Source organism: Cenococcum geophilum, assembly GCF_001692895.1.
Source record: "Cenococcum geophilum 1.58 unplaced genomic scaffold K441scaffold_33, whole genome shotgun sequence".
Lineage (NCBI taxonomy): Eukaryota > Fungi > Ascomycota > Dothideomycetes > Gloniales > Gloniaceae > Cenococcum > Cenococcum geophilum.
The window spans coordinates 1,620,832-1,645,285 of NW_027137591.1; the positions used below are offsets into that span (position 1 = coordinate 1,620,832).

Consider the following 24,454-nt stretch of genomic DNA (forward strand, 5'->3'; position numbering starts at 1 on the left):
TATAGTAAGAGGAACGCGCAAGCCTATATAATTGGTAGTCTATAAATAAAGATCTAAAGTTAGAGAAAGAAAAGGAAATAGAAGGTGGCGCTGCTTAATATTATAAATAATCCTTTAGTTATATAACGGCAATTATCTAAAACTATATAAAACTATTTACAACTATTTATAACTATCTATAACTATTTACTATAATCTACTAATATCTATTAGCCATAATCTACTAGTTTTTACTAATATCTATTAGTTTCCACTAGCGCTATAATATTACCCACCCCTCTAAAAAAGCTTACCCTTAGGCTTTATATATCCATATTATATCTATAAGGTATTCTTATCTTTATACTTAATAGGCAGCTTATTATCTTCGCTATTTTAGCACTTTATTTACTTATTAAGGTACTTTAGGGGTCCGGGTTCGTTAGAGTAACGGCTATAAAACTTTTAAAGCTTATAGGGACTACTTATAAAGTTCTATATAGGGTACTAAGTAGGGTTTAGATTATACCCTTTCCAACTAATATAATATTTTAACGTTCCCCTTATAAGCTTATAGGCTAGTATTTCTTTAATTTCCTATTTATTATTGCCATTAACTTAAATTGGTAGGGGAAGTTTATTCTTGTATCTAGGTAATAGGTTATTTATAGCTTTCCGTAGTTTATCTGGAGAAAAAATAGGGTAAACTTTAATTAAATTTAGGAGCTTTACTTTATATAAGTTGCCTCTCTTCTTAAGAACCTTATATAGTCCTACTATCTAATAGTCTAGCTTACGGCTAGATTGTTCCGTCTTTTAGTTCTTTATTATAACCTAGACCCTATTTCCTACGGTAAAGTTAGGCTCTCGCCTATACTTATTCGCCTACTATTATATTAATTTCTAAACCTTTTCTAGATTCGTATAGGCTACTATCTAGGCTTCTTCTAAGCGCTTAGCGTACTACTGTGGTGGTGTAGATTGGACGTCGCCTACTGTCTTAGCATTTCCCTATATTTATAGAGCCTTCGGCTTCCTTCCTTCTTCCCTCTATCTTATATACATATCACGACCTTACTAGTTACCAGAAATACACTCTTTTCTTTCTTTCTTACTAACTGATTATGACTAACTGATTATAACTAACTAACTAACTAACTAACTGACCGACCGACCGACCGATTAACTAACTGACCGACCGATTAACTAACTGACCGACCGATTAACTAACTGACCGACCAACAGACCGACAGACAGACTGACTGATAGCACCGTAACTTTCCCATCTAAGAGAGGTCGTACCCTCCTACACTACTATGCTTCCTTATAGAATAGTTTTTCGCGTATAGTCTAGGGTTCTTCTAGCCTTTCCCAGTTAAAGCTTATATAGGGTAAGTAACCTATTTCCAGTTAAATAGGGGCAAACCCTATAGAGTCGTGGGGTAGGGTCGCTTAGGTATAGTTTATTAGGGGTAGCAGTTTAGCCCAGTTATCTTAAAAGTAGTTAATAAAGGGCTAAAGTCTCTAATCTAACTATTAATTTATAATTTCCGTCTAACTATCTATCTAGGGATGGTATGCTATAAAAAGCTTTAGCTTAATACCTAAGATCCGGGTAAACTTATTCTAGAAAGCCAATATAAATTACAGCCTATAATTAGATATAATAGTATCTAATAGTCTGTAAATTTAGTAGACGTAATAGATATATAGTTAGGCCGCTTTTTTAGCATTAATATTCTTATAATATAGGATTAAGAACAGGCGCTTGTTAAAGCGGTTAACTAGAATTATAACTATATTATATCCGTTACAATCTATAGGTAGCTTATAAAAGTCTATAAAGATATACTACTAGGGGCGTTCTAGTATTAGAAGTAATTTTAATAGTCCTAGGGTCTTATTTTTATAGGATTATAGATCTATAGCAGCTGTCGCAGTTCCGTATATAACGGTTAATATTTATAACTATTCTAAGCCAGTAGTAGTAGTTACTAATAATCTTATAAGTCTTATTTTTTCTAGGGTAAGCCGTAAAGACCTAGGCATAAGCTTCGGCAATAAGCCGGGTCCATAAGTTCTGTTTTTTAGCTACTACTAGCCGTTCCTAGTGCTTAAGTAGTCTATTTTTAAGGGACTATAGGCTAGTAATATTCTTTGCCTTTTTACAGTACTCCTATAGAGAGGGGGTCGTTTAGTTAGCCTATAGTAGTTTATTAATAAGGTCAAGTTCAGAGGAGTTAATAGGATATATCTCGGCGCCTAAGGAGTCTGTACTTAGTTCTGCCCATATCTAAGGGTTAAGGTATTTTAGTTATAGTAGCATTTAAATCCGTAATAAGATCTTTATAGCCGTCTAGTTATCTAGGTCTTATTCGCGCCTTATAAGAGTGTCCGCACGGTTCGTAGCACCTAGTCTATATATAATTAAGAAGTTAAACTAAGATAGGGTATCTCCCTAACGTGCCTACTGGGCCGTAAGGGCCTTATAATCTAAAACTACCTTAATCGGCTTAGGGGTCCCCTCTAGCTATATACGCTAATACTAAAAGCTAAAGATAATAGCCAGCATTTCTTTATTATAGATATAGTAATTTAGCTTAGCATCTATTATAGTCTTTAAATAGTATATAATAGGGTGCTATTCTCTGTCTAGTTGCTTCTAGGAAAAAACACTAGCTATTACGCCGTCTAAGGCATTAGTTTCTAGTATTAAGGGCCGTTCTAAGTTAAAATAGGCAAGTAGGGGAGCCAATACTAGCCGTTTTTTAAGCTTATTAAAGGCCTGCCTCTATATAGCGTCGAAGTAAAAGGGCTAATCTTTTCTAGTAAGACGATTAAGAGGCTAGGCAATTCTACTGTAGTTCTTAATAAAGCGGTAGTAGAAGTTACAAAAACCTAAAAATAATTATACCCCCTTTACGGTCCATAGGGGTGCCTATTAGTTAATTACGGCCATCTTCTCTAAGTTAGCTTTAATTCCGTCTATACTAATAATAAAACCTAAATACTTTATATATTTAACACTAAACTTTAACTTCTTAATATTAACCTAGAGGCTAGCCTCGTGGAGCCGTTATAGAACTTTATAGACGTACTCCTTATATTCTAGCTTATTCTTAAAGTAGATTATAATATTATCTAAATAGGCCGTATAGAAGTCGTTAAGGTAGTTAAAGAGTATATTATTTATATACCGCTAGTATATAGCTAATCCGTTAGTTAGTCTAAAAGGAAGTACCTTATATTTATACGTTTTATAATAGGTCTAAAATATAGTAAGATCTTTAAACCCGGAGTTTATTCTAATTTAGTAAAAAGCCTAGTAAATATTAAGCTTTATAAAGACCTTAGCTCTACTTATTTAGGCTAAAGTCTTATTAAGTAGGGGTAGCGGATAGCGGTCCTTGCGGGTTATATTATTTAGCTTATAGTAGTTAATATAAAAGCGGAGTCCTCTATTTAGCTTTTTAATAAAGAGAATAAGTAAGGTAAAAGGGGCTTAGCTAGGCTTAATAAAGCCCTTATTTAGATTATTAATAAGATACTACTTTATAGCCTATAATTTGGTAATAGACTATTTATAAAGGGGGCTAAAGCTAAGGGTGTTTTCCTTACCCTACTTAATCTTAATCTTGTAGTTATACGGTTAATAAAGTAAAAGTATATTAGACGCTGCTTTAGAGAATACGTCCTTAAATTTCTAGTATTAATAGGGCAGCTTTTGTTCTACTAGTTCCTTATCTATAAGCTCGTTTTCTTATCCACTAAGCTCGCTTCCCTTTTCCTTAATTATTTAATTAATTTTATATAAGCTTGTTATAAAGGCGACGGTATTAAGCTAAACTAAGTTCTAGTAGAATTATATAGCACTAATATAGTAAATATTAACTAGTAGGAGGTTTGCTGGTTTCCTTAAAGCCGTTTTCCGGACCGTATTTTGCGGTTTAGGGTTTATAATCTTTCTTAGCTCCTATTCTATCTTCTATAGGTTATCCTCTAATCTATTAATTTAGTATAACGTCTAACGTCCCTTACTGTTCTTTATAGCTATATAGGGCCTAAGCTCTCTATAGGGGGCATTTTTAGGTTATTATTAACTTCCTAGGTCTTTAATACAGGTGGCATAATATAAGTAGTCTAGGGGCGACGTAGTATATAAATCCGTTATAAATTAAGCTATATATCTTTCTTAAAGGCCTAGTCCCTATAAATAGCATCGGCCTAATAAATAGTATTAATCTAGGGCTATATAAGGTTTTCTATTATAATGCTAATTTCTTTTATAAAGGAAGGGGTTAGGGGTAGGGTTTTGGGCTAGATAAGCCGTCTACTTTATATATTAAGCTATAAGCCTAAATAGGCTAGCTATTTTCGCCCTAAAATTATATTATAGCTACCTAGGTCCGTAATAAGGAAGGGGATATTATACTACCTTTATCCGTTAACACAGAGGTAAATTCGTAAGATAGTTGTAATAGGTAGCCCTATCCGCCCGTTATACCCATAAATAGGAATTAGTTTAGGCAGTTCTTTAATAGGTATATTTAAAAAGTTAGCTAGCTTTATAGTACACTAGGTATCTATTAAGGCAAAGGTATTTACTTTAAAGTTAGCTAAAGTAAAGATTAAAACTTAGTATCTATTACGAAATAAATTATAAGGGATAGTGCAGCTTCTTCTACTAACTAGCCAACCTAGATTAATATCTAATATATTAATCCCTTTTAACCCTAGAGAGAAGTCTTTCTCTAGGGTTCCTCTTTTTCTAACTTTATACTATCCTCCTAGATTAATAAAACCTCGTCCGCTTTTATATTTATTAAATAATCCTTTATATAGTAGCCTTTCTAACCATAAAAGAAGTAAGCTCTTTAATTATTAAGGGCCTATATATGGGGGTTGCTATATATAGGCTAAGTATTCGCTAGACCTATAGTAGGACTAGCCGTACAGCTAGCTGCTAAATTAGCGACGGGCTATATAGGTAGTATAGTAGGGGTTGCTAATCGTACTAGAGCATTATAGGCCGTTTTTATATTACTTATAATCTAATTTAAAGGGTTTCTGGCTTTATACTGTTTAGCGTATACCTTAATTTGGCGAAGGCCTTAGTTAATAACTAAGCACTAGTCCGTAAGTTCCTTTAGCGTCTATATAATAGTAAAAACTAGCAGTATAGCTCTCTATAGGTCTAGTATTAGATCTTCCTAGGGAATTTAAGCCTAGCTAGCTAGGTATAGAAAGTGGGTCTAAAAGGCTAAAAAGGTCTCTATTGTTTTTATATTTAGACTTTTATAATTAAGTTAGGTGTTTTATACTTTAAAGGGGTCCTTATAAATAGAAGAGAGGTAAATAATTATCTCTTCTTTAGAGAGGAAGGGATTTGCTAAGTCCTATACGTATTACAGACGTAAGTGCGTCTATACGTCCCCGCTAGTACGGCTAAAGATATAAGCCATTTTAGCCCAAGTAGTAGGGAAGTAGTCTATATTAACTTTAAGCTTATCTTATAATTAAAGCTTCTAATTATTAAATGTAGAATTAGTTCCGTTAGTAAGTAATAGGGGGTTTATAACCTTTGCGGACCGCAATAATACTAATACTATATACTAGGCTAGAGCCTTAAGGACTATAGTAAGTCTTTAGGTATTTAATAACTCCTTACTAGATATAGGGGGTTCTCTAGCTTTAAGTAGCTCTTAGAGTTATTTAATTTTAGTATTAGCTGCTATAAGCTCCACCTAAGAGTTTAAGTTAGTTGCTATTTCACTATTAGAGGTATTTAAGGGTCCTACACCTACTTTACCAGCTGCTGTATTTTTTAGTATAGTGGTATAGTTATTAGGGCAACTTCTAGTAGGATTTTGTAGGGGTTTAAGTCTATGCGTGTTTTATAAATCTTATTATTATTTTTTATTCTTCTAGTTCTATTCTATTCTTTTAGTTTTAGTAATAGTCTTTAGGTCTACTTCTATGTTCTATTTTTATTTATAATCTATAGATATTTTTTTAAATTCCTTTTTAGAACGAAGAGTAGATAAGCTTTAAATCATATTAGCGACTTAGTTAATTAAGGCATAAACACAGCAAGAGGGACGTGTAAGCCTATATAATTAGTAGTTTATAAATAAGGATCTAAAGCTAAAGAAAGAAAAGGAGATAAAGGGTAGCGCCGCTTAATGTTATAAACAATCCTTTGGTTACGTAACGGCAATTATTTAAAACTATATAAAACTATCTACGACTATCTATAACTGTTTACGACTATCTGCTATAATCCACCGATATCTATTAGCCACAATCTACTAGTTTCTACCAATATCTATTAGTTTCCACCAGCGCCGTAATATCTACTTTAGCTTATACGCCCTTATAGTATTCTTTAAGCGCTAGGCCTTATAAATATTATATAGCCGTGCCGTCTAGGCCTTAAATTTGTTCTAAAGGCTATAAAAGAAGAGAGAGAAAGAGACTAGGGGGGCTTCCTTTAACTACAAAGTAGACTATAGGGTAAGAAGATTCTTAAAAGACTTTATCTCCGTAAGAGGTTAGGGAGAAGACGTATAAGTATAGCGCGGGCATAGGTAAATAAAGCCACTAAATACGTAAATATTAATAGAGGAGGAGAAGAAGAGAGCTCTATATTATAGAATTAGAATTATAGTAGGCCGTTCTATATAAAATTAGAAGCCCCGCGTAAGCTAGGAGCTAGTATAGGCGTAAGAATAGGAAGAGGGTTAAAAAATAGATTATTAAGGTGACGATAAGGTTAAAGGCGCGCGATAAGGTCCTTTATACTAACCCAGTACTAACCTAGGCCTTAAAAACGCGTCTAAAAAGTAGGGGCCACCACCAAAAGGGGGGGTAATATTTGGACGATATATCGCGGACCTTAGGGGGTGTGCGTAACCTAAGGTTATGCTAAGCCTAACCCGGACCTCCGATACCTCTCGCTTACACGATATTAATCATTGAAGCTCAGCCACCTTGCACTGCCCCTCTGCCCCTCATCATCACCACTCATCTCTTTAAGTGTTCTGCCTTGAGTCTACCAACTAGGACAATTGTAGTTTTTTGATTGCTCGATACGAGCACATCTTACCTATATCTATTTTAACGATTTCCTTACCCAGAAGCTCTCCGACAATCCTCTCGTCATGCGTCTTTTACGACTTGAAGATAACGAGTTCAGCTTAACCGAGATTGTTGGCAATAAAAACCTCCGCTATGCTATTCTTTTGCATACCTGTGGAGCGGATGACGAAGAAGTTGCCTTCAAAGACCTAGTAAAGGGCATAGGCAAGGGCACAACTGGCTATAACAAAATCCTTTTTTGCGGAAAGTGAGCTGCTAAGGACGGCTTGTAATATTTCTAGGTTGACACTTGCTGCATTACCAAGTTAAGCAGCGCAGAGCTTTAGAGGTAATTAACTCCATATTTCGCTGGTATTAGGATGCGGCAAGATGCTACGTGTACTTGTCTAACGTTTCAGTTAATGGTTTGGTTAGAGATGACGAGTTCTCTCAGAGATAGAAACCAGCATTCAGAAAAGCAAATGGTTTACTCGTAGCTGGACACTTTAAGAGCTTATTGCCCCAACACTAGTTAAATTCTTCTCTAAGGATAAAAAGCGGCTTGGTGATAAGCAATCACTAGAATAAACTCTCCATAAGCTAACTGGAATTGCCATCTAAGCCCTTCGAGGAAGTCCTTTATCTTATTTTAGTATAAATAAGCGCATGTCTTGGGTAGCAAAACGCGAGACAAAATGCGAAGAAGACGCGGTATTCTCTCAGCTGGGCCTTTTCGACGTCCATATGCCGCTTATATACGGCGAAGGGCGGAAAAAAGCGTTGGTTCGGCTTCAGAAGGAGATTAAAGAGTCTTTGAATGAAGACCAAACGTGGACGCTGTTGGACTCGTTAAGATTTAGTCAAATCAATGCGCGCCAGATGACTATCAAGAACGCCCACGCCAGGACATGTAAATGGCTGTTGAAAGGGTCCGAATACCCCAACTGGTTCGATGGCACTAAACTAGGCGAATACCACGGCTTCTTGTGGATTAAAGGGAAGCCTAGAACAGGAAAGTTAACATTAATAAAGTTTGCTCTGACTAATGCCCGCGAGACGATAAAGGACGGGATAGTTATTTCATTCTTTAATGCGCGGGGCGAGGATTTAGAGAAGTCTATAATCGGGACATATCAGTCGCTGCTACTGCAACTCCTCGAATAACTTCCAGCGTTTCGGTACGTCTTCGATTCGCTCGGTCTCTCATCGTCAAGAATCAGCATATACCGCCAATGGAGTGTCAAATCACTAAAGATACTGTTAGAACAAGCTACAAAACGCCTTAGAGAGGCTTCCGTAGTATGTTTCATTAACGCCTTGGATAAATACAAGGAAAGTCAGATTTAGGACTTAATATCATTCTTTGAACATGTTGGCGAACTCGCTGCATCAGCCGGTATTAGTTCCAAGTCTGCTTTTCAAGCAGGCACTACCCGCACATCACGATCCGGAAAGGCTTGGGTCTGGTCCTGGAAGGACAGGAAGGACACAAGCAGGACATAACCAACTTCCTCGATAGCGAGTTGACTCGCAAGATTAATTAGATAAGATTGGCGGCGAAAATGCGGGGAGCGTTTTAGAATCCGGAATGGCCGCGAGTACGGACCGAGATAGAGTTAGACGTCGTCAAAGGACCGGGCCGTAGCAAAAGCTTCTACGAAGAGTGTGAACCAAGAACATCTCCGCCGTGTTCCTCGATTTGTATGCAGATGTACATTTCCTAGTTTTCATCTAATGTGAAACAGCTAAAACTTCAAAAATGGTACACAGCACATCTCACGTTCTCGCACTGCTTTGCTTAGCTCTGCCTAGTAATAAGCTTATTCACATGCAGTTAGCAGCAGGTACAGCCCCCTGTGTGCGTGCGCAACACACAGCAATTTCGGTAATCACTAGTCAAGTGCACCGTCCACAATAACTTTCGACAGGGAAATTAACACGGGGGTATTTTTATTCGTTTATCTTGGCGTATATCTTGGCAGGCTTGGCATTTCGGCGGAGCCCCCATCATCATTTCGTGCTTCGTTTTTATCCTTGTCACCGCCATTGGCCCCGCTCTTGTTCCATTCTCTAGAGAAAGATTACGAGACATTACCTTGGATTTGCCTAATGAGACGACTCCCCTAGAACACTGCATGACCCTTTCAATAAAATTCTGTATAACAGCACGGCGGAATACGGGACCTCTTCCGGGCTACTCAAACATGAAAAGCTCTGGTCAGGCTGCAGGTACGCCTTTCCGCCCCCGCAATCCATGCCGAATGCATTGTTCAGATGCTGAAGTTTTGCATATATCGCATTCTATATTTACATAGATCTACCGAGCAAGAGGGGGCTACCAATCTAATGTCCATCAATGTTACATATAGCCTCGTGCATATCACGTATCGCCGTTGTTCTTCCGTCATGCTCCATCCTTCGTTGGTGACCAGTTGAAGAGATTCTCCCTCCGCACGAGGACATGACTTTCGCTATGGCACGCTTGTCAATCTTTACTCTGTCGTTCTTTCTATTTATTCTGTCTTTCTTCTCTACTTTTTCGCTAGCAATCGACGTCCCCGAAATTGAACTCCTACCGCTTAACAAGCATGGGGAGACGACCTCGTTCAAAAAGAGAATGGAGGATCCAGGCGATGGCTATGGCGGATTGGATCTACAAAATTTTGGCATCTTTCTATGGGGAGCGCAAGGTAGCATAAACCCCCCTTGTCCAAATTACCAAACACGTGCTGATGATCTATGAAGCCACTTCTACCATGATGATCGCCAATTTGACGCTCGACTTTTCACAAGATTACGAGGCAATCGTTGACATGGATGACTTTGCTGGCCTTGTGAAGTCGATTGACTGTTCTGCTCCCGACCTTTACCTCGAATTCAAGGATGAGAAATCATTCGCATATGCTCACCAAGTCTGGGATTGGGTTAACTCGGTTAGTACTTCCAATACTTCAAATACATACCGTTGTATACTTCGGGCCACGCGGAAGGAGCGAAGATTCTAACCTTCACATAGGATGATAACTTCACTTTTGTTCTTATCGCAAGTGCTGAGGCTTGTGCGCCCGAGTCGCGCCGACAGCCGTTTCTCGTATCTGACTTGGACTTTGATGAAGTAAACAATAAGGTTCTCATGAAGGCAGTATTGAAGACCTGGGAAGATATCGCCGTGACCTACAGCTTCAAGATCACAAATGAACCACTCCCTCCAGGCAGTCCTGCTCTGGCTAAAAGAGATGGCAAAACTCTTAGCTTGGCCCATGATTTCAGTCAACAACTGTTCGACGTGAATACAAAGGGTCTCGATATTGGGGTTTCCTGTAGCCCGTGCGGTATCGAAGGTTCAGTCAATGTTGATCTCGACTTGGAGACATTTATGAAGGTACCTGTCGGCGCTTCCATGAAAATTACGCCTCGGAACATTGCAGCGGCTATCGAACTGTCCTTGCACTTGGATGGAAAACTGGCAAGTGCCTATAGCCCGGGCGATGTTAATGTTGTGAGCGTTCCACTTACGGGATTCAATGTCGGCGGCTTTTTCAAGCTCGGCGTCTTTCTGACTGTGGTACGTATTAGTTACTCTAAGAATATTGCTAACGAAGCAACCTTAGCTGACTTGCTCTGCAGGATCTCGGATTCGAGATTGACGAATGGACAGGGACAGCGCAGGCTTCTATGGGGGCGAGAATGTCTATTCCGAATACGTCTACCTTGAAAGTCAACCTTTTTGGGAAGGGCGACAATGACATTTCCGGCTGGGTACCTGAGTTTTCCAAGATCCCTCCATCTCTCAGTGCAAAGGTTGAAGGCTCTGCGGAAGCCTACGCACAGGCAGGTATTGAGGTGACCGCGAAAGGCTTGAGTAACGGCTTCTCCGTTGGCTTGGACATGAAGATGCCCTATATTCGCGCTGACTTTTCCGCTCTGGCCGACAGCAAGGGAGTCTGCGGCACCAAGAAGACCTTGGGTGTGGATCTTCAGGCCGATGTTGGCGCCGAGCTATATGCTTCGGCCTCCCTAGACGACGACTCTCCGTTCTGGACCCATACATTATTTGACAAGACATTAGGTACGCTCATTGACAAATGTTATCCCTTCGGTCCAGATAATGCTGCTACCGGTGGTGGGGAAGGAAAGCCACCCCCCAGGAAGACCAAGAAGCCGAAGAGCAAGACCAAAAAGGCTACCAGCAAGAAGCCAAGTGCTCATCCAAAGACCTCGGCTCCAGAAGAGACACTGAAGCCTGTTACGCCCACAAGTAAAAAGCGTCGCCCGACAAACCCAAAACTCACGACGCCGACCAAAACGAAATCAACGAAACCCCCTGAGACTACGAACACCCCTAGACCCACCGATAAGTCAAGTCATACTTCCAACGCATCCAAGTCCTCATCGAAGCATAGTGTATCTAAAGGGGGAAGCTCGGCCGCTGAAAGCAGTCACTCCGGATCCCACAGCCTGCCGGTGTCCTCAAAGCCGACCGTTACCGAGGTCACGATTACTACTTCGACCATTGTGCCTTCAAAGTCAGATACGGCTTCCGCAGACTCAACACGACCCTCTTCTGGTTCACTACCACTCTCCTCGGGCTCCGTTTCCTCTAGCGGTGTACGCTTCAGCAATGTATCCAGCACGCATGTCGCAACTTCCAAACCTGCTTCTGGCACGCCTAGGAGCAACGCCACTGCATCCTCTTCTGGCGAGAGCGATTCTCCGAGATCCAGTGATCAACCCAAGACGACAACCAAGCCATTAACAATGAACGAACCAACTACGACTAAGGAGTCATCAACAATTTCCACTTTATTCACAACAACCACAACTGCCAGCGACGAGGAGGAGCCCTGCATACTAGAGCGGGACTCGCCGGCCAAGAATGCAAAGCGAGCGACCACCCGGAAGAGGTGCAATTCAGCTCAAGACACACTACGCATCACCTCAATCACCAAGTCCGTCCCTGTTCTCAAGACCTTCACTGAGACCTGCTCGGTGGCTAAAGCAGGACAGGCCTGCTACCACTACTACTCGGTCATTGATAACAATTCGGACAGAGGCTGGGATCACTTTACCTGCAGCGACAGCCAGGAGCGACACGACGGCTACGCTACGCAAATATGGGAAAATCAACATCCTAAGAACGCGTGGAGAGATTACCTGCCTGTGGCGATGACTAGTGCCAATGGCGTTGTCAAATGTCAGCGAGACGAGTACCCGCCTGCCTACTTTATGCCTGCTGATACGACAGCCAACAAGCAGAACAAAAATCCGCAGATCATCCGCTGGCTTCCAGAGGCGGACAACAACGCAGGCGGCAAAATTTGGACTCAGTTTTGCGCTAATAGAGACGGAGGTAAAGGGAATGGCCAACTCAAACGAAGGAAGAAGGACGATAAGGTTGATGTGATTAATGAGGACCTTGTTGACTTGCAGCCTAACCCTAACGAGAAGAGTGTGAAAGGCAACGATGGAAAGACGACTACTATCACATACTACGAAGCGAAGTACACGAGAGCCGTGTTTGAGCTGGGTTTCGATTGGGATGGGAAGCCTAAGCCTAATGCTACTAATGATTGGTTCTTGAGCGAAAATCCTTGTTGGCCGAAAGCTATTGCGACTTCTGATCCGGGATACAATCTCCTGACGGATGATAATTGGTACACGACGGCTGGATCTCCGCAACAGCAAACCTCTCGTGCGCAGCAGAAGGTACTGTACGCAAAGGACCCGCCAGCCAACTATGTCTCGGGCGCTATTAAGCCAAACAAGAGAGCCAGACGTGGAGGTCTTTTGAGCGAGCGTGAGTTTGAGATTCTGGATGATGGATTTGGTGTTCGAAGTGCGAATATTTCGCGAAGGCTTGCGGATGGAGAGATAGAGATCATCCAGTGCATGAGCGCGGATTGCACTAACGAGAAGAGGATGTTGAGCGAGGATGAAATTGCAGCGATTATTCCCGCCGTGATAGAGAAGAAGGGGATGATGCCGGAGAGGAATGACAATGTCGTTCCGACGGCGGTGCCAGAAAAGAGATGGGCTCAACCGGCGGGTAAGAGGCTTGGTGTGAGTCTAGAACCCCCCGTCGTGACGGCTGGGTGGTGATGGTTTGCTTATTGGGTATTGAAGTATATGGGACAGGAAGCTGATGTAGGGGAGGTTCGGTTTTTTGATGTGTAACTCTAGGCTATCAAAGTGTACTATGGTACCCGGCCGAAGTTTTGTACATTGTCAATGCGCTTTCAGGGGCCAAATAGGCTTGAAATCTATTCAATTACGAATCAGAACCTGGTAAACCCGCCTTGCGCAGCGACTACTGCCTTTAAAGATATATTGTTTACTATACGAACTAGTATATTGATTGGTGTATTTTTATCGAGTGGCGTTAGTAGGGCCCCCTGCAAGCGAATTGACAATGTACAAAACTTCGGCCGGGTACCATAGTATGATCCAAAGGCATAAATAGAGGTGTAGAGACTATGTAGAAGCGTGATATGAAATCAGTGTGTCCAAGAGTCAGCAAGCTTATAGAGTTGTGACAGTCAGTCAGCTATAAGGCTACAGCTAGCTGACAGCCCGCTGTCTTGGCGGTAAGATCTAGTAAGTTAAAGCTTTTAGTAGAAGTTAAGGATATTTAGATCTTTCGCTAAGATCTAATTAATCTTACTAGTAAATACAAATACTAAGTTACTAGTATAGAAGTACAGAGTAGACCTTTTTTAGAACGGTCTTTTAGGTATAAAAAAAGGCTCTAGCTTAAATATTAGGTGCTTTACTTATAATTAACGGCAATAATTATATTAACCGCTATTTAAAATTAAAGTATAGCCTTATTATTAACGTAAAAGTTATACTAGTATAATATAACTACTAGTTGTAGAAGCTTTTACTTTCGCTAGTAGTTATAAACGCTAGCCGTTCTAGGTAGCTAGCTATATTTAGGCCTATATTAATTAAATAATTCTATAAAATATTACCTTCCGTTAAGCTATAAGTTCTTTTATACACGCTTTACTAATATTTAGCCGTTCTTAAATCTAGGACTATTTTATAAAGGCGCCTATATTACGAAGCGATTAGATTTAAACCGGATTTAAATAGCGATATATTAATATTAAAGACCTCCTTCTTTATAACAGGCTCCTCTAAGAGGTATATATTAGATAAGACAGATAAAGGTTTTACTAATATCCTACTAATGTCCTAGAAGATATGGTTAGGTAGATAAGGGGTAAAGAGTTTTATTAGTATTTTAGGAGGTTTATAAAGGGAGCTAGTTCTCCTCTAGAGAAGAGCTAGTAATTAGTCTCTAAATAGAAGAGGTTAAAAAGTATTTATTCTTTAATATATAAAGCCTATTCTACCTTTAACTTACCTTATACTTATCTATAACTCTTATACTATACTACCAATTAGATAATTATACGTTCTAGTTAAACTAGCCTTTTATAATTTTAATCGCTTATAATCTGTTACGGAAGGAACGTATAGCTATTAATTAATAATAACGGACTATACTACCTTGCCCTCTAAAATAATGCCCTTATTATAAAAATCTAATAGAGTCTCCCTAAAGGAGCATATCCCCTCTACTTATAAAAGAGAAGATTAGGAAGCTATGGCTAGTCCATCTAACCTTATAAGATCCTTAGAAACGATTACTACTAGGGAGTTATTAGAGCGGTTACTATACGAGACCCTATAAAAAATAAAGGAGTTAGAGATGTAATTAAGGTAAGTATATTAAGACTACTAAGAATAATTGTAAGGACAAATAGAAGAAGTATAGATACCCTATATATAAAGCGGACTTAAAGGGGTAATACTATACTACGCTATAGTATTAAAAAAAACCTATATTTTGTATAAAGGACCCTAATAGATATAAGGGTGATAGTCTCCGGAACTATAATTATCTTATCTATTAATATAAAACTATATTTTAACTAAATCCAAAACGTTACTTTAATAAGTATAATTAGATACTAATTGCTTCTACCTTTCTACGTAGTACTATTAAGAGTTTATAGATACGCTATAAGAAGAAACTTACTATACCCCTTAAATTTAGCGAATTTAAGTTCTAGTTAGTTAATTAAGTCTAAGACCCTACTAATTAAGGGATGGATTATAACTAGTAATACTATAACACTAAATAGTAAGAAGGCTAGAGTATAGTCTAGTTTATAAACTACCTAGAAGAAGTAGAAGATAATATACCCTACTTAGATCTATAGGATAACGCTATATAACTTTACTAGTTACTTACTAAGCTATAACCTAAGATTTAACTGGCTATATAGGAGAAGGGCGAAATTTCTACCTTTTAAGAAAAGCTTATATTTAAAGCTACTTAGATTAAGAATACTAAAAGAGACTATCTAGAGAAGTAGAAGGAACGAGATGCTAATAATAAAGAACGTAGAACTAGACCTAGCTTTAATAATAGGGGTAGATCCTAACTAAATTACTCTATAAAACGATAACGTGAGTAGGCTTTATAGCCCTAGAGTAACGCTAGTTAACCATAGAATAATAATAGTTAGAAACCCGATCTAAATAGGTAGGAAAAGCTATTTATCTATTTAAACTGCTATAAGGAAGGCTATAAGAAATATTACTACCTAGAGAAGAAGTAAGAGTTAACTTAGCCAGGAAAAGAGAGAGCCTAGTAGATCTTTACTCCCTTATATTAGGCTAGTAAGAGAAGGAGGGAGTAAGCTACCGTATAGTTATTTCTATCTTTATTTAAGTTAATAATAAATAGGTAATATAAGACTACCTTATAGATAGCGGCGCAACTATAGGGTTTGTTTTTTAATTACTAGTAAAAGAATTAGATTTGGACCTAAGCGGCTTATAGATGCGTACTATACAAAGTATTAAAGGCTACTAGATTCTATACTATAGGGAATAGACTTTTTCTGTGGCTAGCTAGGACTATAATAGTTTATAGAATATGTAGGAGATACGCTTCTGCGCTGTAGAAATTAAGGGGTATAACCTTATCTTAGGATACCTATAGCTTTAATAAGTTAATCTAGATATTAATTAGCCTTTAGCCTTATATTAATACCGGAAGTTTAACTACGTATTATAGTTAAAGATTAAAAGACTTTCTTAAACTATATATAGGAAGAAGGGTAGGCATATACTATATATACTACTCTTAACTCTAAAAATAGGGACACGGAGTACTTCTTTTTAGATGTCCGGTTATATATAGTTAAGAAACTAGAGATTTTATAGGAATATATAGACTTAGAGAAGATTTTTAGTAAAGAGGCTATATAAACCTTACTTAACCTTATATTGGTTAAGTATAAGATAGATATAGGGGATAAGTAACCTCTTCTCAGGCTACTATATAATGTGTTAGAAAATAAGCTAGCGGTATTATATTAATATATAGTAGGCAATCTTTAAAAAGGATAGATTTAGCCTTTTATAAGCCTAGTAGGGGTACTAATCTTATTAATACCTAAGAAGAATATAATCCTACGCCTCTATATTAACTATTAGGCGCTAAACAGGATTACTATAAAGAATTGCTACCCGCTACGCTTAATAGAGGAGCTTATTAATAGATTATTAGGCGCAAAAATATTTATATAATTAGATCTAAAAAGATATATACTATTAAATACGGATTAAAGTTAGCGATAAATAGAAAACGGCGTTCCAAATATAGTATGGCCACTTTAAGTACCTAGTAATATTATTTAGGCTTATTAATACACTGGTAATATTTTAGACCTATATTAATAAGGTATTGTTAGGCTTATTAGACATAATATATATAGTCTACCTTAATAATATTATAGTCTACTTAAATAACTATAAAGTATATATGTACTATATACGAATAGTATTAGAAAGACTGCGAGAGTATAAGCTTTATATAAACCTAAGATAATATACGGTTTATACTACTAGTATTAATTTTCTAGGCTTTATTATTGGTGTTAATAGAGTATTAATAGAGAAAAGCTAAGTGGACGCTATTAGGGAATAATCTTACCCTATAATATTTAGAGAAGTATAGGTTTTTTTTAGGCATGGCGAACTTCTATTAAATATTTATTATTTACTATACGTAAGTAGTATTCCTAATTATTAACCTATTAAAGGGATCTAAGAATAGTAGAAAGATAGGACCCTTTATATTTAGGGAAGCTATTAAGTAGGCTATAAACCGATTAAAAAACTTATTTATATCGGCGCTAATTTTAATATACTTCTATTAGGGGCTTTATATATACCTTAAAACGGATATATCCGGCTTTACCTTAGGGGTAATTATATTTTAGTTAAAAGACGGAAAATAGTATCCTGTGGCGTTTTAGTTAAGGAAAATAACCCCTATAAAATAGTGTTATATAATATATAACTAGGAGCTACTTATAATAGTCGCAGTAATAAAGTACTGGAAATATTATTATATAGGAAATAATTATTCTATTAAAGTCCTTATAGACTATAATAACCTAAAATACTTTATAATTATAAAGGTATTAAGCGGTCAATAAGCTAGGTAGGTAAGGGTACTATTATAGTACGACTTAAAAATTATATATCGGCTAGGAAAGATAAACCCCGCTAATAAATTATTAAGACATTTAGATAATAAAACTAGGAGGATCTAGGATAATATAGGGGAAATAATCCCTATATTGTAAAATTTACTTTAAAAAAAAACTCTTTCCCTAGAACTACTAAATTTCGCAGTAAGGTAGAGGTCCTAGTAATATAGCTATAAAGCGCCACAATAATAGAGCCGTAGGATATAGTTATAGACTAGGTTATAGACTAAGTAAATATTATAAAGTTGGCGTACCCTAGAATTAGCGAGAATTCTGCGGGATATACTAAGGGTATTATAGTACTTTGAACTTAATGGCGTATTAGTTACGAGTTTCTAGATTTAGAGGAGATAGGCAAGATAATCTTAGGACCCCTATTTATAATAGGAAGGCGGCTATAGATTCTATCTTTGTCTATCCTTTATATATAGAGAGAGTTAGTATTAACTATAGAGTACTCTATATACTTTCACCGCCTTCTTTTAGCGTTATTTCTATTTACTATTTACCTATCTTATAATATATATAGTAGATCTCCACTTATACTAGTAGCCCCCTAGCCTTTACTGCTGTAGTAATATTCTACTAGCGTAGCGTAGGTCTCTACTTAGTATTATAATAGCTCCTATATTTTTAAATTCTCTCTCTATTACTTATAGGCAAAGGGCTTTTTAGCTTTTTAGCTTAGGCGCAGTACTCCTTTAGAGGGCCCTCGCTCCTTATATACGTTCTAGTATTTAGCGTATCTCCTTTTCTACTAGGTAACTATATACTATAGTTACTCTATATATATATATTTAGTAGTACTACTACTACTTCGCGTTTTAGTATAGTATATAGTGTCCTTTTATAGGCCCCTATAATCCTATATAGGTATTAGTTTTATAGCTTCTCTAGTGGCGCTAGGGAGCTTTTTACTAGTGGTTTACTATTTAGTCCTATGCCCTAGATCTAGGCGCCGTATAGCATTACTGGTCGTACTACTGCTGTATATAGTAGGCGTATGCGTCTAAATAAGGATCCTTAGGTTGAGGCTGCGATTCGTAATGCCGCTGCGAAGGCCGCTGCTCCCCTATGAGTCGCCTATGGAATATGTGCGTTCTAGTTCAGTTTAGCGTCTACCTAGACTCCTAGGACCTTAAGAGTGGTTTCTGGTTCTGCTTCGCAGCCCTAAATACTTACCGTTAATACTAGGTCGTTATTTACCCTTCTTTTCCTTGTAAAGTAAATAAGCTAGTAAAAATATATATAATTAATAATCTTTATAAATATTAAAAAGATATTTATTATATATATATATAAATACATATAATATAGCCACATAATAGCTTTATTATTATTAATTAAAATTTTTATAATATTAATAGTTTTAGTGCTTAATAAGCCATATATAAATTTAAATTTTTTTTTTATATAAAGGTAATTAAGTTATAGGTGGTATAAAAAGGTATAAATTGGTATTTTTTGGTAAGGAAAAGCGTGCATAAGGTGGGTCCGTGCACAAGCTGATCAAGTCTTCTACAGTCATGACGTTATATATCGCGACATTTTGCCTAACTTACTTAAAAAAAATTATAGAGGTGTTTTTGGTGGTGGCCTTCTATGGTATTTCATCGGCATCGCAATTTTGACGCGTTTTGGTGAGGCTTGCTAATAAAATCACGCTAGCTAGGGTGTCGCAGCATGCTAACCCAGGCAGGAGCGCCTAAAATTGCTCATTGGTGCCTGCTAGAAGTCCGGAACCCGTCACGACATCAGCTCTCCTTTTCCACATGGTTCTCCAGAGAGCATCCATGGAAAACGACGAAGAGACCTACTCAAGCGAAGATGAACAGCCCGCCTATTCGCGCGGCGAAGTTATATCCGCCATAACCAACCACTACAAACTCCTCACCCGTCTCTACCTCCCCGACAACTCAATCAAATATCCCCCACCCTCCGGCTGGTCATGGCCCGGAAATATCACCTTCTCGCCACCCAAGAGCGCTGCAGTGATCGACTTAATGAAACACATGCCGTATCTCCGGCGTCCGACGTCCTGGGACAGTCTGCAAATCTATGAGAAAACGGAAGCAGTCGATTACAGTTCGTTTGATGGGGCGGGGCCGCATGATGTTAACCCTGATCCGTCGCTCACGACGCTGCCCAGCCATGCGCTAATGGTTGGGTATGCGAGGGGTAGGAATGGTCATTATATATTTGTGGATACCGAGCGGGGAACGTTCACGATCTGCGATTTTCAGGTGGGTCCTACGGAACAGACAGATCTATCGGAGGTGCGTACTCATGTGATGTAGTAGGCTAGTGAATGGCATGGAAAGCTGATCGATGTAGGCTATAGATGACGTCGAACATCCCGTTGTGAGGCTCGACAGGTTTGGGGGCGAGTGCACCGAGCAATGGAGGGGATATGCTACGTACAACACTCCCGATTTCTTTGTAAAATTAACAGAAGAGTTCACGGAGCTTAAATTAGTGCGTCCTTAGTTGTAGTTGGTTGAGGGTGCGAGGTCGCTGACATTTTGAAGATTCCGCATCCAAACGGTGAAGTGCACTTCGCGAAGGGCCCGCGGAATGTTGGCAGTGACGAAGACAGGTTGAAAGCTATTCTCAGGGAGCATGGCTGGCCGGGTGAGGAGTATCGGAAGGAGGATTGCATAAAGAAGGTAGGCGAGTTTTATAAGAATATTGGAAACTGAAACTTTATACTATATCGCAAATTATTTGGGGCCTGAAATTGTAGATAAACCTTTTGACACATTATAAGATTAATGTAGCCTGTTTAACCCCTATAATATATTGGTGTCCATTGAATTCGTTTGCTCTAGGATAGATATTCTAACCGCGGACAGAGATCATGTTTTAATCTACAAATGGCATGAAATATAAATTAGGCGTGTGCAACCTTATCGTAGGCATTACTGGTTGAATGCGTGAATTGGTAAAAGGCCGCCTAGTTTGACGCCGATTTTCGAGGCATTCTCATCTGTGACTATCAATAGTATATCCACAGTCGATTTTTGATCGCCAGCGATGGCGCTCTCTTAATACCCGTTAAGCGCTATGCGTAGAGCCTACTAAGCGCTTTCTCCTCGTACCAGAATGGTAAGAATCGGCCGCGGGTTAATAGAGATATTCGCGTTTTAAGTTGCGCGTCGCTATTATATAAGCGCCCTAAAGCACCCTATTAAACTTATACCGTACTAAAATAAGCTTTTAGGGGACTACAGATAAAGGCTTTAATAGAATCCCTTAGTATCTTATTAGAAATTAGATATAGATAATATATATAACTATTTAAAAGCTTTTTTACCCGCTTAAAGCCGTTTATAAAGCTAATCTAGTAAGCGCTATATTTATTTCTACTATAGATTAACCTACTATATAGCCGCTTTCTTACTAACCTTTTAGGCCTATATAACTAGCTTAATCTCCTTAATAACTTTAAGCTATAAGAAGTATTATCAAACCTTTTCCTACTAGCTAGCCTACTATTTACTACCCTATTTAGAATCTAGCGCTACTATAAAAGGATGACTTTTTAGCCCTTCAGTCTAAAGGGCCTATATAATATATAAAAGAAGATCTAAACCTAGGCTCTAGCTAGGACTATAGCTCTAACTATAGTAGTAGTAATAGTAGTAGTAGTAGTAGTAGTAGTAGTAGTAGTAGTAGTAGTAGTAGTAGTAGTAGTAGTAGTAGTAGTAGTAGTAGTAGTAGTAGTAGTAGTGGTAGTAGTAGTGGTAGTAGTAGCGGCGGTAATAGTAAAGCTATATAAAAAGAAGAGCCTATAGCGCTTACTTAGGCGGATATATATCTACTAGATCCTATAATAAATAGAGCTAAAGGAGCCGCTTCTATAGGCGGATATAAGGAGTTAGTAAGCCGGCCCTAAGGCTATACTATTACTACTATTACCGCCACTACTACAGTTAAAGGGGCTTTTAGTTAAAATATAAAGCCTTTAGACGTTAGTAATTAAAGCTATAAAAATTAGGTCTACTAAAAACTTATTTAAATAATTTAATAAGCCTTTAACCTTATTAGCTATCTATTTACTTTTAGTATATAATATTACGAACCTTATATTAGCGGTAGTCGTACTACTAAGAAAAGATATAAATGGGTTAGTTAAAATAGTATAAGAGGCGCTAGAACCGATTAAACTATAGGATAAATAGTAGCTAAGTTATATAGCTAGGAATATTAATAGCTTCTTAGCCGCTAATAGAAGTTTTATGTCCTTTAAGTCGCTATATAGTTATAACTACTTAAGAAGCTTCCTAAACACCTTAGGCCTTATATAAGTTATATTTATAAGTTGTTACTTATAGCTATAGAGCAACTGCGCCGTCCACCTCGTTCCTTGCTATGTATTAGTATACTAAGTATAAACGCCCCCTGGAAACAAGCCCATCGTGATTATGAAGGTTAAGATAATAATATTATATACGGCTTGTAAATGCGACAGCAGCATTATGGTTGGGGTGTGTGGAGTCGCCATATTATGAAAAGTCGTCACTTAGGCGTGTATATGAGAGCTCTAGATTAAAACGGAATATATAACGGGAGCTTAAAGCTACATATTAAAACGGTGCCAAGAACCTTATTATAACTACTGTATATAGTATAGCTTGCAAATTTGACGCGCTTACCGATATGGAGGAGCTCCATATTCAAACGGCGTCAGATCTACCGAACAACACCCTCATTTTCACATTTGAGCTCCGGTTCCGTTACAATATGGAGCCTCCATATTCGTAACGGAGGTGCAACCGAACGACCCCTAAGAATTTGAAGTTTTAAAATTTCGGTTTTCGGCTGGTTGGCGGTTTGGTGCGTATGGCCCACCATAGTTATGCCCGAACCGATAACTACACCGCCCCCCCTCCTCGTTTCCTTCCACAGAAGTTGTAAGAGATACGAAAGAATAATCGTGGCGCAACCACAGTAAAGATCATTTCGTGGGAGTGAAATACATATGCCAATATTTGCAGTCAACTTGTACATTATCAATCCCAAATTCATCAAAATCAGTTACATTCTGGACTTTCCCGGGCCTTCTCTACTCACATCCCAACTCCACACATCATCTTTGGATACTGCAACTTTGGCAAACTCCAGAACAAAAACCCCCAAGTCCACGCATACCCCACAGCCCTCTCCAGCCCTGGCAACCCCCTCAAAACCTTCTTTCCTAAAACCGCCTTCGCCACCACCTTCACGACCTCCTCAACCTGAATCCCCGCAAAATTCGCACAAAACCACCACAAATCCTGCCACCACCCGCACCTGAAACCAATACGCCACGTCACAACCGCATGCGCCATGCCCGAGAGGAAGAAAATCAAAAAAGCAACCAGGAGTCTGCCTGGAGTACTGCGTGGATCGATTCGAAAAAGCTTTAGTGTCAGTAGGGAGGAATAGGAGAGGTATGTTCTGGCAACGAGGCGATGCCAGAATCGAGACCAGAAGGCGCGGAGACTGTATGTGGTGGATAGGGAGCCGAAGAGAGGGGGCCAGTCAGTGGGAGAGTCGAGCCGGAGGAGGGAGACGAAAGTGATGGAGAAGATGGCGTGGAAGAGGTTGTTGAGGAGGTATGTTGAGAGGACGAAGTCGATGACGATGAAGATACGGAGGAGGGTTTCAGGCAATGTGATGTAAGGGATGCGGCGGATGTAGACTGTTAGGGTTGACAAAGGGGTGGAGTGGGGTAGTTGTTGGAGGAGATTGGTGAGGATGTATGGTGTGAAGCTTTTGTAGTAGAAGTGGCGGATGGTGTAGAGGGTTAGAGCGAGGATGAGCTGTTTGACGAGGAACTTGGAGTGGCTTTGACTCGACGTGGCCTTCGTGTGCGCAACAGCATCTGAAGATTTCTTTTCTGCCGCTGCTGTATCATCCTTGGTCTTTTTGACGTCCCGTTGGCTATCATCAACTATTCTCCTAGGATTGAATAACATCTTGTATGCTGCCGTCCAAGACAAGGAGACATGTTGTTCGACGCAAAGCACACACGTGATATGCAGCAGCCAGATGAACACAAATAATCCTATTGAGCTGGAAATGGATAGGTCCGATGTTAAGTCTGGGATTCTATTAAATGCGAGAACCCCAAGAGTCACCACCAGGATCAGCAGGAATGGACGATACGTTTGTTGAGATTGGAGTGCGACCAAACTGAGGAATGCAGAAGCAGAGAAGTAAGAAAGAGGTTGCCAGGCAGACATCTTGAAGGGATTGAAATGAATGAAATCTTGGACCATACAGCTCTAATGAGAGAATCAAAGTTAGGTACAAAACAAAGATTCAACGTCAGCTTGTGAACAGTGATTGCGAAGCGCCAGATTCTTGTCAGCTTAAATAAACTGAAACATTTTCTAGAAAACTCAAATTATCGAAAGTAATTTTTATTTATAGATGAGAGGTATGAGACTTAACGTAATCCACAAGCAAGCGGCCCACCCCACCAAGTGGCCCACTCCAAAAACCACCAAAAAACCCAAAAATCGTTCTTTAATATCTTAACAACAGTTTAATAATAAATTATAAAAATTTAAAATTAGACTCTTCTACCCATTTTAAGACCTTTATTAAAGTTTTAAAGTAATTTAATAAGTAGTTCTTAAGATATAAATGATTAAGCTTAAATTTAAGAGCTAAATCTTAATAAATCTTAATATATTAATAATAGCTAAACTAATTACTCTAAAACTTTAATAAAGGTCTTAAAGTAAGTTTAAACGTCTAATTATAATTTTTTATAATTTATTATTAAGCTATTGTTAAGATATTAAAGAGCGATTTTTGGTTTTTTTGGTGGT

At 38.5% G+C, this 24,454-nt stretch overlaps 5 protein-coding genes across 5 annotated transcripts; 4 read left to right on the forward strand and 1 right to left on the reverse strand.

The window, feature by feature from the left end:
* Nucleotides 1–6,954: 6,954 nt before the first annotated feature.
* On the forward strand, nt 6,955–7,680 carry K441DRAFT_663550 (uncharacterized protein). Its single transcript, XM_067649214.1, has one exon. The coding sequence runs from the start codon at nt 7,140–7,142 to the stop codon at nt 7,326–7,328; it is 189 nt and encodes a 62-aa protein (XP_067501783.1). The 5' UTR covers nt 6,955–7,139; the 3' UTR covers nt 7,329–7,680.
* K441DRAFT_189693 (uncharacterized protein) lies at nt 7,526–8,389 on the forward strand. The gene is made up of 2 exons (XM_067640431.1): nt 7,526–8,234; nt 8,321–8,389. The coding sequence occupies exon 1, from the start codon at nt 7,723–7,725 to the stop codon at nt 8,218–8,220; it is 498 nt and encodes a 165-aa protein (XP_067501784.1). The 5' UTR covers nt 7,526–7,722; the 3' UTR covers nt 8,221–8,234; nt 8,321–8,389.
* Nucleotides 8,390–9,109: 720 nt separating this feature from the next.
* K441DRAFT_640492 (uncharacterized protein) lies at nt 9,110–13,362 on the forward strand. Its single transcript, XM_067646618.1, has 4 exons — nt 9,110–9,746; nt 9,802–9,989; nt 10,073–10,621; nt 10,684–13,362. Exons 1-4 carry the CDS (start codon nt 9,518–9,520, stop codon nt 13,153–13,155), a joined length of 3,438 nt encoding a protein of 1,145 aa, XP_067501785.1. The 5' UTR covers nt 9,110–9,517; the 3' UTR covers nt 13,156–13,362.
* A 5,998-nt stretch (nt 13,363–19,360) lies between these two features.
* On the forward strand, nt 19,361–20,248 carry K441DRAFT_663553 (uncharacterized protein). Its single transcript, XM_067649215.1, has 2 exons — nt 19,361–19,909; nt 19,968–20,248. Exons 1-2 carry the CDS (start codon nt 19,406–19,408, stop codon nt 20,118–20,120), a joined length of 657 nt encoding a protein of 218 aa, XP_067501786.1. The 5' UTR covers nt 19,361–19,405; the 3' UTR covers nt 20,121–20,248.
* Nucleotides 20,249–22,572: 2,324 nt separating this feature from the next.
* Nucleotides 22,573–24,029, reverse strand: K441DRAFT_663555 (uncharacterized protein). The gene has a single exon (XM_067649216.1). The coding sequence runs from the start codon at nt 23,858–23,860 to the stop codon at nt 22,703–22,705; it is 1,158 nt and encodes a 385-aa protein (XP_067501787.1). The 5' UTR covers nt 23,861–24,029; the 3' UTR covers nt 22,573–22,702.
* Nucleotides 24,030–24,454: the final 425 nt, after the last annotated feature.